General features: G+C 50.3%; 1 protein-coding gene across 2 annotated transcripts; it reads right to left on the bottom strand.

The window, feature by feature from the left end:
* Nucleotides 1-11,900: 11,900 nt before the first annotated feature.
* LOC126939277 (histone H3.3A) lies at nt 11,901-15,265 on the bottom strand. 2 transcript variants are annotated; one of them, XM_050764511.1, is made up of 4 exons: nt 15,135-15,265; nt 14,535-14,665; nt 14,298-14,451; nt 11,901-14,211 (listed from the first exon to the last, which is right to left on the bottom strand). In XM_050764511.1, the coding sequence occupies exons 2-4, from the start codon at nt 14,660-14,662 to the stop codon at nt 14,083-14,085; spliced, it is 411 nt and encodes a 136-aa protein (XP_050620468.1). In that variant the 5' UTR covers nt 14,663-14,665; nt 15,135-15,265; the 3' UTR covers nt 11,901-14,082. The 2 variants fall into 2 exon arrangements, with proteins under 2 accessions (XP_050620468.1, XP_050620467.1); XM_050764510.1 differs by having other exon boundaries at nt 14,535-14,672; nt 15,141-15,265.
* Nucleotides 15,266-16,043: the final 778 nt, after the last annotated feature.

The following is a 16,043-nucleotide window of genomic DNA, read 5'->3' as shown; positions in this document are numbered from 1 at the left end:
CACACGCGTCCCTGTGAAAAGACCACCGAACAGGCTTTGTGTGAGCAACAAGGCTGTTTATTTCACCTGGGCGCAGGCGGGCTGAGTCCGAAAAGAGAGTCAGCAAAGGGTGGTGGGATTATCATTAGTTCTTACAGGTTTGGGGATAGGCAGTGGAGTTAGGAGCAATGTTTTGTGGGCAGTGGGTGGATCTCACAAAGTGCATTCTCAAGGGTAGGGAGAATTACAAAGAACCTTCTTAAGAGTGGGGGAGATTACAAAGTACATTGATCAGTTAGGGTGGGGCAGAAACATCACAATGGTGGAATGTCATCAGCTAAGGCTATTTTCACTTCTTTTGTGGATATTCAGTTGCTTCAGGCCATCTGGATGTATACGTTCAGGTCACTGGGGATATGATGGTTTAGCTTGGGCTCAGAGGCCTAACGAGAACACCATCAAGAAAGTGAAAAGACAACTCACAGAATGGAAGAAAATACTTGCAAATCGTATGTATCTAAGGGGCTTGGAGTTTGAGACCAACCTGGGCAACATGGGAAGACCTCACTGCTACCAAAAAAAAAAAAAAAAAAAAAATTAGCCAGGTTGGGTGGCACACACCTGTGGTCCCAGCTATTCAGAAGGTGAGACCGTGTGTCAAAGAAAACAAACAAACAAACAAGCAAAAGCAAAAGATTTCAAGAGGCATTTTTTCCAAATAATATAAATACAAATGGCCAATAAGCACATGAAAAGATGCTCGCAGGTCAGATGTGGTGGTTCACGCCTGTGATCCCAGACTTCGGGAGACCGAGGTGGGCAGATCACTTGAGGGCAGGAGTTTAGGACTAGACCAGTCTGGCCAACATGGTGAAACCCCGTCTCACTAAAAACACGAAAATTAGCCAGGCATGGTGGTGCCCATGTGTAATGCCAGCTACTCAGGAGCTGAGACACCAGAATCACTTGAACCCGGGGATGGAGTTTGCAATGAACCAAGATCTCATCACTGCATTCCAGCCTAGGTGACAGAGCAAGACTTGGTCTCGGAAAAAAACAAAAAAGTGATGTATATATACAATAGAAATACTAATCCATAAAAAGAAATTAAGTACTGATACATATAACAACATGGATGAAGCCTTCAAGAAAAAAATTAGCCAGGCATGGTAGCGGGTGCCTGTAGTCGCAGCTACTCGGGAGGCTGAGGCAGGAGAATCGCTTGAACCCGGGAGGCGGAGCTTGCAGTGAGCTGAGATCGCACCATCACACTTCAGCTCAGATGACAGTGTGAGACTCCATCTCAAAAAAAAAAAAAAAAAAAAAAAGGATGAACCTTGAAAATATTATGGTGAGTGAAGGAAGCCAGTCACACAAGACCACCTGTTGTATATCCAGAATTGGCAAATCTCTACAGATGGAAAGTTAATTAGTGGTTGCTTAGGTCTGAGGGAATAGCAGGGTCAGAGCCAAAGGATGGCAGGTTTCTCTGTGGTAAGGAAAATGTTCTAAAATGGACTGTGGTGATGGTTGCACATGCCTGTGAATATCCTAAACTGTTGAATTTTATGTTTTAAATGGGTGAATTATATGGTATATGTACCATATCTCAATAAAAGCTGTTAAGAAAACAATGGGGCCCAGCTGTGGTGGCTCACGCCTGTCATCCCAATACTGGGAGGCTGAGGTGGGCAAATGATTTGAGCCCAGGAGTTCAAGACCAGCCTGGGCAACATAGAGAGACCTCATCTCTACAAAAAAATTAAAAATTATCCGGGCACCGTGGCTCATGCCTGTAATCCCAGTACTTTGGGAGGCCGAGGCGGGTGGATCACTTGAGGTCAGGAGTTCAAGACCAGCCTGGCCAACATGGTGAAACCCCATCTTTACTAAAAATAGAAAAATTAGCCCAGTGTGGTGGTACAAGCCTGTAATCCCAGCTACTCAGAAGGCCGAGGTGGGAGAATCGCTTGAACCCAGGGGGCAGAGGTTGCAGTGAGCCGAGATCACACCACTGCATTCCAGTCTGGGCAACAGAGTGAGACTCCATCTCAAAAAAAAAAAAAAAAAATCAAAAAGTAGTCAGGCTTGGTGGTGTGTGCCTGTGGTCCCAGCTACTTGGGAGGCTGAGGCAGGAGGATCACCTGTGCCCAGAGGTCCAGGTGCAGTGAGCCGAGACCACGCCACTGCACTCCAGCCCAGGCAATTCCAGATTTCATCGGATGACCTGCTCCTTTTGAGCACACTTCAGTAAAGCATTTTTTGGCACTGCCAACAACAAACAAATACCATGAGTGGCCCTTGGGCTGGTTGAAATGGAATGAAATGCACAAACCATACCTCCCTACAAGGGCCCATTCTATCAGGGCAGAGGTGAGCGAAGCAGCCCCTTCTCCATGCCTCTTACTCACCTCACCTCTGACATCTAACAGTGTTGAACCCTAATCTCCCACTCTTACTATAATATGATCTCAGGTAAATGATACGACCTTTCCAGGCCTCAGTTTGTTATGTGTCAAATGGGGCTGGACATTGCTCCCAGATATGCTGTTGTAAAAGGAACTGAGGGCCGGGAGCAGTGGCTCACGCCTGTAATCCCAACACTTTGGGAGGCTGAGGCGGGCGGATCACGAGGTTGGGAGATCAAGACCATCCTGGCTAACAAGGTGAAACCCCGTCTCTACTAAAAATACAAAAAATTAACTGGACATGGTGGAGGGGGCCTGTAGTCTCAGCTACTTGGGAGGCTGAGGCAGGAGAATGACATGAACCCAGGAGGCAGAGCTTGCAGTGAGCCGAAATCGTGCCACTGCACTCCAACCCGGGCGACAGAGCGAGACTCTGTCTCAAAAAGAAAAAAAAGGAACTGAATGAGATCATCTTCATAAAGTGCCCAGCCCAGCAGCTGGCACTTGGTACGCACAGAATAAATGTTTGCTATTCTTATCAGTTGTCTATTAATTCAACAGGCATTATGGTACTCTCCTGTATGCAATTGGCCAGAAAGATAAATGCCTCAGGCTCTCACAGTCTGATTGGGAGGCAGACAGTCACAAATCTGACCCCCTCTGTCTGTGATAAATGCTCTGAGTAGAGCTTTCTGAATAAGAGAAGAGAGAGCAGGGATTCTGACCAGTTAGAAGGCCACACCCTTATCTTTATTTCCATTGATTCATTTTAATTGACATAACTTTTTTTTTTTTTTTGAGATGGAGTCTCGCTCTGTTGCCAGGCTGGAGTGCAGTGGCATGATCTCGGCTTACTGCAACCTCTGCCTCCAGTTCAAGCGATTCTCCTGCCTCAGCCTCCCAAGTAGCTGGGATTACAGGCATGTGCCACTACGCCCAACTAATTTTTTGAATTTTTAGTAGGGACAGGGTTTCGCCATGTTGGCCAAGCTAGTCTCAACCTCCCAACCTCAGGTGATCCGTCTGCCTCGGCCTGCCAAAGTGCTGGGATTATAGGCATGAGCCACCTCACTCCGCCAGCATGACCATTTGACCATCTTCATCCTTTGTGTTGTTTTAGTTGTTCTTTCTTTCTTTTTTTTTTTTTTTGAAACAGAGTCTCACTCTGTAGCCCAGGCTGGAGTGCAGTGGCGCTATCTCGACCTCGGCTCACTACAAGCTCCGCCTCCCGGGTTCATGCCATTCTCCTGCCTCAGCCTCCCGAGTAGCTGGGACAACAGGCACCCGCCACCGCGCCTGGCTAATTTTTTGTATTTTTAGTAGAAACGGGGTTTCACCGTGTTAGCCAGGATGGTCTCGATCTCCTGACCTCATGATCCGCCCGTCTCGGCCTCCCAAAGCGCTGGGATTACAAGCGTGAGCCACTGCGCCCGGCCTCTTTTTTTTTTTTTTTTTTTTTTTTTTTTGAGAGTCTCTCTCAGACACCCAGGCTGGAGTGCAAAGGCGTGATCTCAGCTCACTGCAACCTCCACCTCCTGGGCTTTAAGCGAGTCTCCTGCCTCAGCCTCCCGAGTAGCTAGCACTACAAGTATGAGCCACCATGCCCGGCTAATTTTTTTTGCATTTTTAGTAGAAACGGGGTTTTGCTCTGTTGGCCAGCCTGGTCTCAAACTCCTGACATCAAGTGATCCACCCACCTCGGCCTCCCAAAGTGCTGGGATTATAAGCATGAGCCACCACACCCAGCCTGTTTTAGTTTTTCTTGGAGAACCTTGATTTAGACTGGGTGAGGTGGCTCATGCCTGTGATCCTAGCACTTTGGGAGGCCGAGGCAGGTGGATCACCTGAGGTCAGGAATTCGAGACCAGCCTGGTTAACATGGTGAAACCCCATCTCTACTAAAAGTACAAAATTAGCCTGGTGTGGTGGCACACGCCTGTAATCCCAGCTACTCAGGAGGCTGAGGCAGGAGAATCGCTTGAACCCGGGAGGTCAGGAGATCGAGACCATCCTGGCTAACACGGTGAAACCCCATCTCTACTAAAAAAATACAAAAAACTAGCCGGGCGAGGTGGCGGGCGCCTGTAGTCCCAGCTACTGGGGAGGCTGAGGCGGGAGAAGGGCGTGAACCTGAGAGGCGGAGGTTGTAGTGAGCTGAGATCCGGCCACTGCACTCCAGCCTGGAAGACAGAGCGAGACTCCGTCTCAAAAAAAAAACAGAAATTAGGCTTGGCGCAGTGGCTCAAACTTGTAATGCCAGCACTTTGGGAGGCCAAGGCAGGTGGATCACCTGAGGTCAGGAGTTTGAGACCAGCCTGACCAACATGGTGAAACCCCCTCTCTACTAAAAATACAAAAAATAGCCAGGCGTGGTGGCATGCACCTGTAATCCCAGCTACTCTGGAGGCTGAGGCAGAACAATCACTTGAACCTGGGAGGCAGAGGCTGCAATGAGCCGAGGTGGCACCACTGCACTCCACCCTGGGCTGCAGAGTGAAATTTCGTCTCAAAAAAGGAAAAAAAACTTTGGCGTAAGGGGAAGCATGTCCGTTTGTTCAAGATGGACTCTGAAACATTGATTTTATTTGGGAAATGTGTTTACTGTTTTTTTAAAATCCCATCTAGTGTGTTACTGAAATTTGTTCAGAGTGAAGTCTCCTTTGACCTTTGACCTTCCCCCCATTTCCTGGCCAGATGTCTCAGGATTAGCGGGGAGGTGGCACTGTAACAGAAACGCTTCACCCTGAGGTTTGTCTTGTGCTCTGCTGGCTGAGAAACTTGCTTATATCTTGCTGATTATCAGGTAGGGCTGAGGCGTCTGGATAGAATTCAGGGTTATATCCACCACAGGGACACACTAGCCAGTGGTGGGAATGCCATGCATGCCAGCCAGGTGTCTGCTGACCTAGACCAGGCTGGAGTGCAGTGGCGCCATCGTGGCTCACTGCAAGCTCCGCCTCCTGGGTTCACTCCATTCTCTTGCCTCAGCCTCCCGAGTAACTGGGACTACAGGCGCCTGCCACCACCCCTGGCTAATTTTTTGTATTTTTTTAAGTAGAGATGGGGTTTCACCGTGTTAGCCAGGATGGTCACTATCTCCTGACCTCGTGATCTGCCCGCCTCAGCCTCCCAAAGTGCTGGGATTACAGGCATGAGCCACCACGCCTGGCCCTTGTTTTTTTTTTTGAGACGAAATCTCACTCTTGCCCAGACTGGAGTGCAATGGTACGGTCTTGGCTCACTGCAACCTCCGTCTCCCAGGTTCAAGCAATTCTCCTACCTCAGCCTCCCAAGTAGCTGGGATTACAGGCACATGCCACCACACCTAGCTAATTTCTGTAGTTTTAGTAGAGACAGGGTTTCACTGTGTTGGCCAGGCTGGTCTTGAACTCCTGACCTCATGACCCGCCTGCCTTGGCCTCCCAAAGTGCTGGGATTACAGGTGTGAGCCACCACTCCCGGCCATGTATTTTTTATTTTTTATTTTTGTCAGGGTCTTGCTCTGTCACACAGGCTGGCATGCAGTGTCACCTTCACAGCTCACTGAAACCTTCAACTCCTGAGCTGAAGCAATCCTCCCACCTCAGCCTCCCAAGTTGCTGAGGTTACACGGGTAAGCCACTGCACCCAGCTCTAACAATGTTTGTCCAGGCCATGGCAAGACCTGGCCTACCACTGAGGACAGGCACTCCAAAATGCCTCTTTTTTTTTTTTTTTTTTTTTTTTTTGAGACGGAGTCTCGCTCTGTCGCCCAGGCTGGAGTGCAGTGGCGCAATCTCGGCTCACTGCAAGCTCCGCCTCCCGGGTTCACGCCATTCTCCTGCCTCAGCCTCCCGAGTAGCTGGGACTACAGGCGCCCGCCCCTGCGCCCGGCTAATGTTTTCTATTTTTAGTAGAGACGGGGTTTCACCATGGTCTCGATCTCCTGACCTTGTGATCCGCCCACCTCGGCCTCCCAAAGTGCTGGGATTACAGGCGTGAGCCACCACGCCCGGCCCAAAATGCCTCTTCTCCATGAGAGTCGGCGTCTGCCTTCCACACAAAATCCAAATCCTTGGGCCCTCCTTGCTCAACTTGACCTTTGTTTATGTTTCACAAAACTATACACTTGACGCAGCCCTGGCTTCTGCATTGCAGTCACAGCCTGATTCCCTGATGGACTTAGGTCCACGGCTCCCAGTGTTTTCAGAGACTGACATCTTGCTCCCAGCAGATGGCTCAGCATCTCACCCCTTCTGGGAGATTCTTTTTATTGTTTCCTCTAGAGGGTTAACCTATTTCCTGATCTGGGCTCCCTTTGCCCTTCTATAATATTCATAACAGTGTCTGGACTATTGATAATAATATTGACCCGGGCCGGGCGCGGTGGCTCAAGCCTGTAATCCCAGCACTTTGGGAGGCCGAGACGGGCGGATCACGAGGTCAGGAGATCGAGACCATCCTGGCTAACACAGTGAAACCCCGTCTCTACTAAGAAATACAAAAAACTAGCCGGGCGAGGTGGCAGGCGCCTGTAGTCCCAGCTACTCAGGAGGCTGAGGCCGGAGAATGGCGTGAACCCGGGAGGCGGAGCTTGCAGTGAGCTGAGATCCGGCCACTGCACTCCAGCCTGGGCTACAGAGCGAGACTCCGTCTCAAAAAAAAAAAAAAATAGGCCGGGCGCGGTGGCTCACGCCTGTAATCCCAGCACTTTGGGAGGCTGAGGTGGGCGGATCACAAGGTCAGGAGATCGAGACCACGGTGAAACCCCGTCTCTACTAAAAATACAAAAAATTAGCCGGCGCGGTTGTGGGCGCCTGTAGTCCCAGCTACTCGGGAGGCTGAGGCAGGAGAATGGCGTGAACCCGGGAGGCGGAGCTTGCAGTGAGCCGAGATCGTGCCACTGCACTCCAGCCTGGGCGACAGAGCAAGACTCCGTCTCAAAAAATAAATAAATAAATAAATAAATAAATAAATAAATAAATAAATATATTAAAAAAAAAAAATATTGAGCCCATGGTAAGCCCAGATCACAGGGTTGTTATCTCACCAGCATGCACCTGTGGGGCAGCACTGCTTGTTTACTACCAGCTTCTTTTTTTTCTTTTTGAGACGGAGTCTTGCTCTGTCTCCTAGGCTGGAGTGCAGTGGTGCGATCTCAGCTCACTACAAACTCCACCTCCCGGGTTCACACCATTCTCCTGCCTCAGCCTCCCAAGTAGCTGGGACTACAGGTGCCCGCCACCATGCCTGGCTAATTTTTTGTATATTTAGTAGAGACGGGGTTTCACCGTGTTAGCCAGGATGGTCTTGATCTCCTGACCTTGTGATCCGCCCGTCTCAGCCTCCCAGAGTGCTGGGATTACAGGCGTGAGCCACCGCGCCCAGCCGTTGTTTTTTTTGTGTGTTTCTTTTGGTTTCTGTTTTTGTTTTTGAGATGGAGTCTCATTCTGTTGCCCAGGCTGGAGTGCAGTGGTGTGATCTCAGCTCACTTCAACCTCCGCCTCCCGGGTTCAAGCAATTCTCCTCTCTCAGCCTCCCGAGTAGCTGGGATTACGGGCATGCACCACCACACCTGGCTAATTTTTGAGTTTTTAGTAGAGATGGGTTTTTGCCATGCTAGTCAGCTGGGTCTCAAACTCACAGCCTCAAGTGATCCACTCACCTCAGCCTCCCAAAGTGTTGGGATTACAGGCATGCGCCACCTCGCCTAGCCCCTGAGCCCATTTTCTCAGCCTGTTTCCTGTACTGCTGCAGCCTCGCTCTACTGGCCTCTGCTTACGAAAGTGTCAAGAGTTAAAGCTCAGCCTCTTGGTGACCGACAGGAGGGGCAGCTGCTCTCTCAGACTCAGTTACTACACGAAACACTCTCGGTTTGGAAACCAGGCCAGTAACCAAAGCTTTTGGGAACCAGACTGATTCTTTGCCACCAATACTGGAAGCAGATCCAGCCAGCTGTGCTTGGGGGCTGCTGGGGCTGTTTGGTTTGGTCAGCAGTCACTCCTGGAACTTCTGCTATGTGCCAGGCATGATTCCAGAGGCAGATACACTCATTCCCTGCCTTCGGAGCACCGGAGCTTCTCGTCTCCCTCTGGTCTCAGATGCCCCTGCTCAGATAACCCAGCTGCAGGTCTTGTCTCTGTTTGCTGCCCCAACTCTGTCCCTGAAGTTCCGCCCTCTAGGTTGACAACCACCCTGCTGCTGGCCAAGGAGCATGTCCAGACCTACAAGGTGCAGCTGACGGCTTAGGGCCGAGGCTGTCTCCTCTTGCGCCTCACACTGGCTGGAAAGCTGCTGGCTGGCACTGCAGCTGCCCACGCCTCAGGCCGCTGGCAGTGGGCAGGTGGATTGAGACTAGCTGCAGGTGCAGAACTGGGGAGGGAGAGCCCTGTGGGGGCCGTGATGCCTGGGCTGTGGACCCAAGCCCCTCCTGACCCCTCTGCTTGGCCCCATGGCTCAGTGCCTGGCAGAGAGGAGCTTATGGAGGGAAAGTGTGGCCGACGTAGGAGGTGGTACGTGAATAGGGATTTAATGAAGCCCAGGTTGCACCTCCATGGGGACAGGCACAATCCCTCACACACCCCTCAGCAAAGGCCACCTGCCCTAAGCCTGCAGCCCATCTCCCTCTCCTTCCCCGGAGCCCTCTCGTCCCTGGTACTGGTGATGCCTGAGATGAACCTCTCCCTTTCTGCCCACCCTCCATCCCACTGTGTGTATCCCCAGAACTGCGGCTTCCTGATAAGAGCTAGCAGCTGCCAGCGAGAAGGCCCCAGACCCTGGCTGCCTCACCGCCCCAGACCCTGGCTGCCTCACCGTGTCCCTCTCTCTGCACCCTTTTCCAGATGACACATGGCCTTACTGCTCCTCCAGGAGCTACAGCCTCACTGAAGCCCCCACTTCTTGCTTTCCCAGTAGGGGGTGACTGTAGGACCTCTTAGCTTTCTCCATGGGGAGGGGTTATGAAGTAGGAGGCAGGCTGGGCTCGCGTGCAGAGACCTCTGCTGGGGAGACAGCTAAGAAGCGCTGCTCCCAGGTGTGCGTGATCTGCAAGACTGGCCCCTGCTGGCCACTGGGCATAGTGCTCAGATGAAGACACCAGGACCTGCTGGGGCGCATCCCAGAGAAATTCTGTGACTCTTTGCTTGGAGGGAGAGTGTCTGGTGGGATCACTGATAGCCAGGGGCTGCTGGGCCATCAGCAGGACCACAGGGAGCAGGAGCACCCTGCCTCTTCTCACACCACAGCCCCTTCTCACTCCACAGCCCCTTCTCACTCCACAGCCCCTTCTCACACCACAGCCCCTTCTCACACCACAGCCCCTTCTCACTCCACAGCCCCTTCTCACTCCACAGCCCCTTCTCACACCACAGCCCCTCGCAATAGAGGCCTTGTACAAACTCCTCTGTGCATAAACACAGAGCTGTCTCAGCTGCACCCACCTCGGCCTGCAGCCTCCCTCATTTCCCAGACCTGCTGACAAAGGGATCAGGGAGGGAAAAGGCCAGCCACCCGGCCCAAGAAGAGGGCATCCTTAGTCTTCTGAGGGTGCCGTAGAATTTGGGTTGGCAACCCGACAGGGACCTACCCCTTCTCCCCTTCTTCTAGCCTTGCCTTGGAGGAGGACGCTGGAAGGCCAGCTTTCGTGCAGCTGTTGCTGGTCAGAAGCCAGGCCCAGCTTGATAAGAGTGGTCCAGGCTGGTGACATCCTTGTGATCAGGGCATCTCCCTGAGGAATGCCCACAGAAGCAGGCAGGAGCACCATAGGGGTGAGGGAAGAGGCTGTGAGGGCCCGGGCAAGGTGCACCCAGCTCAGCCTCAGTGGGACTGATCAGTGCCTGGGGTGGGGCTGAGAGAGGTGGGCTGCGATTCCTTTGGCAAGATGATTAAAATGCTCCCGCCCCAAGGGATGGGGAGAGAGTGCCCAGGATAGGGGCTCAAGCATCTCATGCCTGGTGGACCACAGCACCCCCTGTAAGACAACTGCAGAAGGGGTGAAAACTCCTCACCTGATGCTTCTCTATGGCGGGCTAGACTGGCCATAGGCCTTAGTCTCTGAATCTGAACGCAGGCCAGGACCATCTTGCAGAAACCATAGGGCAAGCCCTTGTTTCCTGCTGATTGAATTGCAGACAGCTGACGGGTGTTCCGTGGTGTTCCTCCCTCTACTGACCTACCTGAAGGTGATTCAGGAGAAAGGGACTGTTTTCCCAGGGCTGCAAGACCCCACCCTGACACCTGACACCGGGCAGTGCGTGCAAGGAGCCAGGCAGGGGGAGCTGAGCAGCAGAGACCGCTGTTGGGGAATCATCCAGTGAATTGATGAGTGGGAAACTGTTAATTTCCAATCCAGGCAGTCCATTCAGGGCCTCTTCTTCCCTTTGGCTGATGGTCCCTAGGCCAGGACCAGTGGGCCAGGTGCTAAAATTACCCAAGGTCCTGACAGGACTCTGGCCCCCAGTAATTCTGAAAACCAAGCCACTCCACTTGTCCTGAAGCCCTAACTGTGTCTTCGGGAAGGTGGCTGGAAGACCACTTGTTCATGATGAAGTTGCACGTCAGAAGCCGGGTCCACTCTTGGTGAGGGAACACTTGTTGCCCTTTATTTCTCCCATCTTCCTCTTCACCCCTCCTTTTCTCTATTTTGTAGTTACACTGTGGACCCCTGGTGCTGCGTCAAACAGCCCTGCTTCATCCCCAAACTGACTGCTATGTGGGCCAGATGATTGACGTTTAAGGGACAAAACAAATTACGTCCCATTTGCAGATTGAAGGTGGTATAATTAGAATATTGGTGGGTAAGCAATTTGACCTTATTTTCCTGAGACATGTCCCTACACAAGATTCACTGGGTCCCCACCTCACGTTACCATGCTATGGGTAGGTAGAACGACTGCATAATTTGCCAAATTGGGACAGAGGACAGTAAACAGAGGCACTATTAAATACACTTCAGGCCGGGCCTAGCGGCTCACACCTGTAATCCTAGCACTTTGGGAGCTCGAGTTTGAGACCAACCTGGGCAACATAGGGAGACCCCGTCTCTAAAAAGTAAATACACTGGCCGGGCACGGTGGCTCACGCCTGTAATCCCAGCACTTTGGGAGGCTGAGGTGAGAGGATCACGAGGTCAAGAGATCGAGACCATCCTGGCCAACATGGTGAAACCCCATCTCTACTAAAAATACAAAAATTAGCTGGGTGTAGTGGCGTTTGCCTGTAGTCCCAGCTACTCGGGATGCTCAGGCAGGAGAATCGCTTGAACCTGGGAGGCGGGGGTTGCAGTGAGCCGAGATCGCGCCACTGTACTCCAGCCTGGCAACAGAGACTCCTCAAAATAAATACACCAACAGGCACAGATTGGCACTGTCCCGGGGAAACTGTCACTGAGGTCACCTCAATAGGGAGCTTCCTTATTATTGAATGCGCACATCCCAGCCCCAGCTGAATCAGAAGTGAGTGCTTTGTGGACATTTCCCCAAACTTTTTAAAAGACATTATCATTCGAATGAAAACCATCGACAAAATGAGAAAATCTTAACTTCAAAAATTTTATTTTAGTCTCATCCATCAAGGGCATAGAATACCTGCATCAGCTCCAACTTCTGCTTTTCTCCTTTGCCTCTGCTCCTTTACCCTTACCGAGGGATATGCCATACAGGCAGCTGCCTACAACCAAAAGCTCTCTTTGCCTTCTGGGTTGAGCGCTCAAGCCAAGTGTGGAAAGGCAAGTTGCTACTTCGGCAGATTGCAAGCTGCCCAATATAATCCGAGAACCTTCTATGCCAGCCTGCAGACTACGGGAGAAGGTTCACTAGTGTCACTCACTTGGGTTGTCACAGGTAGTAAACAGAAGCTAACTCATCACCATAGCCAGGTTTCTGTACTTGTTTCCAGACACTCCAGAGCATAGCACATTCCAACGTCTGATCTTAATCTCACTCTGAAACACACTGTGAGGAACCATTTAAGTGTGCTTGTTCCAGAACTGATTATGAATCTTCTAGAAAAGAGGGTCACTACATTACATTCTTTCATAGGAGCTCATTATCACGACCTGAAAGATACTCTACCTTCCCTCTAAACTCTTAAATTTGAAACTAACCCAAACTTTCGAGAAAGCAATTTTAATGCGGCAGAACGTTAAGCAGTCGCTAGATTCAAACAGGAATGCTTTGATGACTGCTGGCTCTCATGCTGTCTCGCTGACATCCAAATACTATGCTTTTGTGGCCATCATTGCACAAGAAAACTGGCTTCCTACTGAAGCTTAAGAGTGAGTTCTACACCTGCGGGCTTCTATGCTAAGGAACGGGAAGGGGGGAAAAGCTTCTTGATAGTTTGTCTTAACCCACACTGCAAATACGGCAATATTATGGCATCTTAATAAAGCAGAGCGCTGTTCACATGCTTTCTACAGTATCTTTGTAAATAAAAGGTTCCTTTGTCTACCAAGCAACACTTGAAATGAACTAAGCTCAAAACATTAGTATACAAGGACCTAGATAATGGGACATGTGAAAACTTAGCACATTCAATTTAGGTTTTGGACACTTAGTTGGATAAACAAGTTTATTTGTAAATTTAGTCAACATACATAATTGACCTAAAAACTTCAATAAGATAAATTTTAAAACCACTTGGAAGGCCATCTCTATAAAAATGATTTTCCCAGGACAGTAACCAGATGTAACCTAACCCAACACCATCTTAATTGGCAGAGGTTCAGTGGGCTGGAGCTTTATGCTCCTCCCCCACAGCAAGTTTTTATAATACAAATGCCACAAGAAAAAGAACTTCGGTACTGTTTCCTCTTAGCAGAGGAGAAAAACTCAACCTAGTTATGAGACCAACCACACAACACAATGAAAAGCTGCACTAACTAGTTCAGAATATTAGTTAATAGATGATGCTGGTGTGAATAACTTGTATTTTTTTCTAGAGCCCTTATAAATAAAATCCCCCAGTTAGTGTTTGCATTATCAGCTAGAGGGTTAGATAATATGTGGTAGAATGAGGACTTATGCAAGGTATAAATGCGCATAGCATTTTACTACTATGAGAACAAGTGCAGTCAGAAGAAAACCAACTGGACTCTAAATTACACACACCTTAATGACAAGACTCCCCACCACTTGTGAATGTAAAACATTTAATTTAAAAATGTTGACACTACAATATATAAAATAGCTATTATAAATGCACATAGTGTATTCTATAGCTGCCAGGTTTACTTTTTTTTTTTTTTTTTTTTTTAAAGGAAACTGTAAGTTACACTGTGGTTAAGACTTGTATCTTCACCCTTGAAAAAGCCCACATTCTATCACAGTGATGTATGGTCAGACTTAACAGCCCCAATTGTTAAACACTTGGATCAAGTCATAACCAGTTTTATTGCAAAAGGACCCTGTACACATTTATCAATTCTAGTACCTTAATAGCTACCCAACAAGTCATTAACATACAGAAACATGCATCATGAGAAGCAAGAAATATCACCCATCCCTTCTGCATATTAGCAACTTGTCACTCCTGAGCAACAGTGCTCACATCACTGAGGTCTGTGAACAGTCACTTTTCGCATTCATCCTGAGTGAAAGATGGAATGACTTAAGTACAAATGCAACATATTATAAACAATTTCTTACAAAAAAAGTCACAAATTAAACCAAAGTATTTTACAGAATTTACTACAAAACGCCATAAAAACTGCCTTCACTTAAGCTCTCTCTCCCCGTATCCGGCGAGCCAATTGGATGTCTTTGGGCATGATGGTGACTCTCTTAGCGTGGATGGCACACAGATTAGTATCTTCGAACAGACCCACCAGGTACGCTTCACTAGCCTCCTGTTGAGGACAAGAGCCACACTATTAATCCCCCTCGGGGAGCGGAAACCGCCCAGCCCTCCCCCGACTCCAGGCCTTTGTCTTACCTGCAGCGCACCAATGGCCGCGCTCTGAAACCTCAGGTCGGTTTTGAAATCCTGAGCGATCTCCCTCACCAACCTCTGGAAGGGCAGCTTCCGAATGAGCAGCTCGGTCGACTTCTGATAACGGCGAATCTCTCGAAGCGCCACGGTCCCGGGCCTGCAGCGAGCAGGGGAGGGGTGAGCAGACGCCGCCGCACAAAGCCGTCCACCGGCGGGCCACTGTTCCCCCGCCCGGCCTACCTGTAGCGATGAGGCTTCTTCACCCCGCCGGTAGAGGGAGCGCTTTTCCTGGCGGCTTTTGTGGCCAGCTGTTTGCGGGGCGCTTTCCCACCGGTGGATTTACGAGCAGTCTGCTTGGTTCGGGCCATTTTCTTTCACCTAAGAAAGACGCCCCGAAGATAAGGCGGCCGCGCTCACCCGGGCCGCACCCCAGGGCTGCGGGGGAACAGGCCCTGGCCCCTCCGCCGGGCCTCCCGCCTCCCCGTGCCCCACCTCGCGGCGGCAGATGGCCGAGGGCCGCCAACCTCCTCCCCCTCCCCTAATGACTCAGGCAGCAAGGAGCGGCAGCCTCCCCCGGGAGGGGGAGTACAGGGAGGAGTCACTTCCCTTCCTTGACGGGCGGAGGCCCGACTGCCCGGAATCCGGCGTCGGGACCTCTGAATCACCGCCAGGAAAAGGCGGGGACGCGGTTCCGGAACAAAGCCCCAAGGGGAAACCTCCCGACCCCATACCCTACCCGACACCAGCGGCCCGAAGAGCCCCCGCCGCTCGGCTCCCAACGGCCGCGGCCCGCGGCGGCAACGGTTGGCAGAACCTGCAGCCGCGGGCAACCCCAGGAACGCCTACCCAACGCCGAAGTTTTAGGCCACTTCTCCGACCGCCTCGCCGCTTCCGCTGCCCGAGGAACAGCCGCAATCGCCGAGCTAAGAACGGACACAAGCCCAACAAACGACCAAACCGCTCTGCGCTCCAAGCCCCCTCGACGCCTCCGTTTTTATAGGCACGCTTCACGCTGCGTCTCTGCGTCATAGAACCCTTATTTGCATACACCAACGACTTTTTTTATTGGTGGGCGCATTCGCCGACGCGCTGACATCCCCCGACACAAAGGCCGTGCTTCGGCACTGTTCCATGATTGGTGCATATCTAGGCCGCTGATTGGCTGTTAAAGTCGCCTAATGATTGGATGGATGCAAAGAGGAATGGACGAATCAGAGTTTAGCACTGAGTGGCCCTTCTGATTGGATAAAATGGAGCTATGTTTGGATCCTTCCCTTGGTTCCAAAGCTCTGCAATAGAAAGTCAATGCAAATGAATTGCACTGGTCTCTATCAGGATGAGCAGGAGTCTAAACTTTACAGGCATCAAGCGAATGCTATGCACGCAGAGAGGCTACTTTAACAAATTTTTTGTAAATATTTTCCGATGTAAAATAAAATGTGTTCCCTAGATTACCTTTCATAATATTTTGGTCGTTAAGTGCGTAGTGTGAGAATTAGAATTCAGTAAATCATGTTATATTATCAAGTATTTCAAATATCATGCACATACATTTTTAACCAGAAGCAGGTCCCTTGGTGGGGTGGGAAGGGGTAAATAACAGATACAAATAAACATGTTAATAAATTAGAGGAACTGTTTCGTATGTTTTTAAGGTGTCACAAAATATTTTGTTATTTCCATATGATTAAACAAGAAGTAACTTAAGCAACATGTTACTTGAATTATGTACTTCAACTGAATGAAATG

The sequence above is a fragment of the Macaca thibetana genome, chromosome 16 (assembly GCF_024542745.1).
Source record: "Macaca thibetana thibetana isolate TM-01 chromosome 16, ASM2454274v1, whole genome shotgun sequence".
Lineage (NCBI taxonomy): Eukaryota > Metazoa > Chordata > Mammalia > Primates > Cercopithecidae > Macaca > Macaca thibetana.
The sequence above is the reverse complement of the archived record's forward strand: the minus strand, read 5'-3'. Positions and strand labels throughout refer to the sequence as shown.

Excerpts from the sequence above, each read along its gene's own strand:
- LOC126939277 (XM_050764511.1), bottom strand. The coding sequence starts at position 14,662 with ATGGCCCGAACCAAGCAGACTGCTCGTAAATCCACCGGTGGGAAAGCG. Across the intron at positions 14,452-14,534 it reads AAGAAGCCTCATCGCTACAG|GCCCGGGACCGTGGCGCTTC; the intron begins GTAGGCCGGGCG and ends TGCTCGCTGCAG. Across the intron at positions 14,212-14,297 it reads CGGCCATTGGTGCGCTGCAG|GAGGCTAGTGAAGCGTACCT; the intron begins GTAAGACAAAGG and ends TGTCCTCAACAG.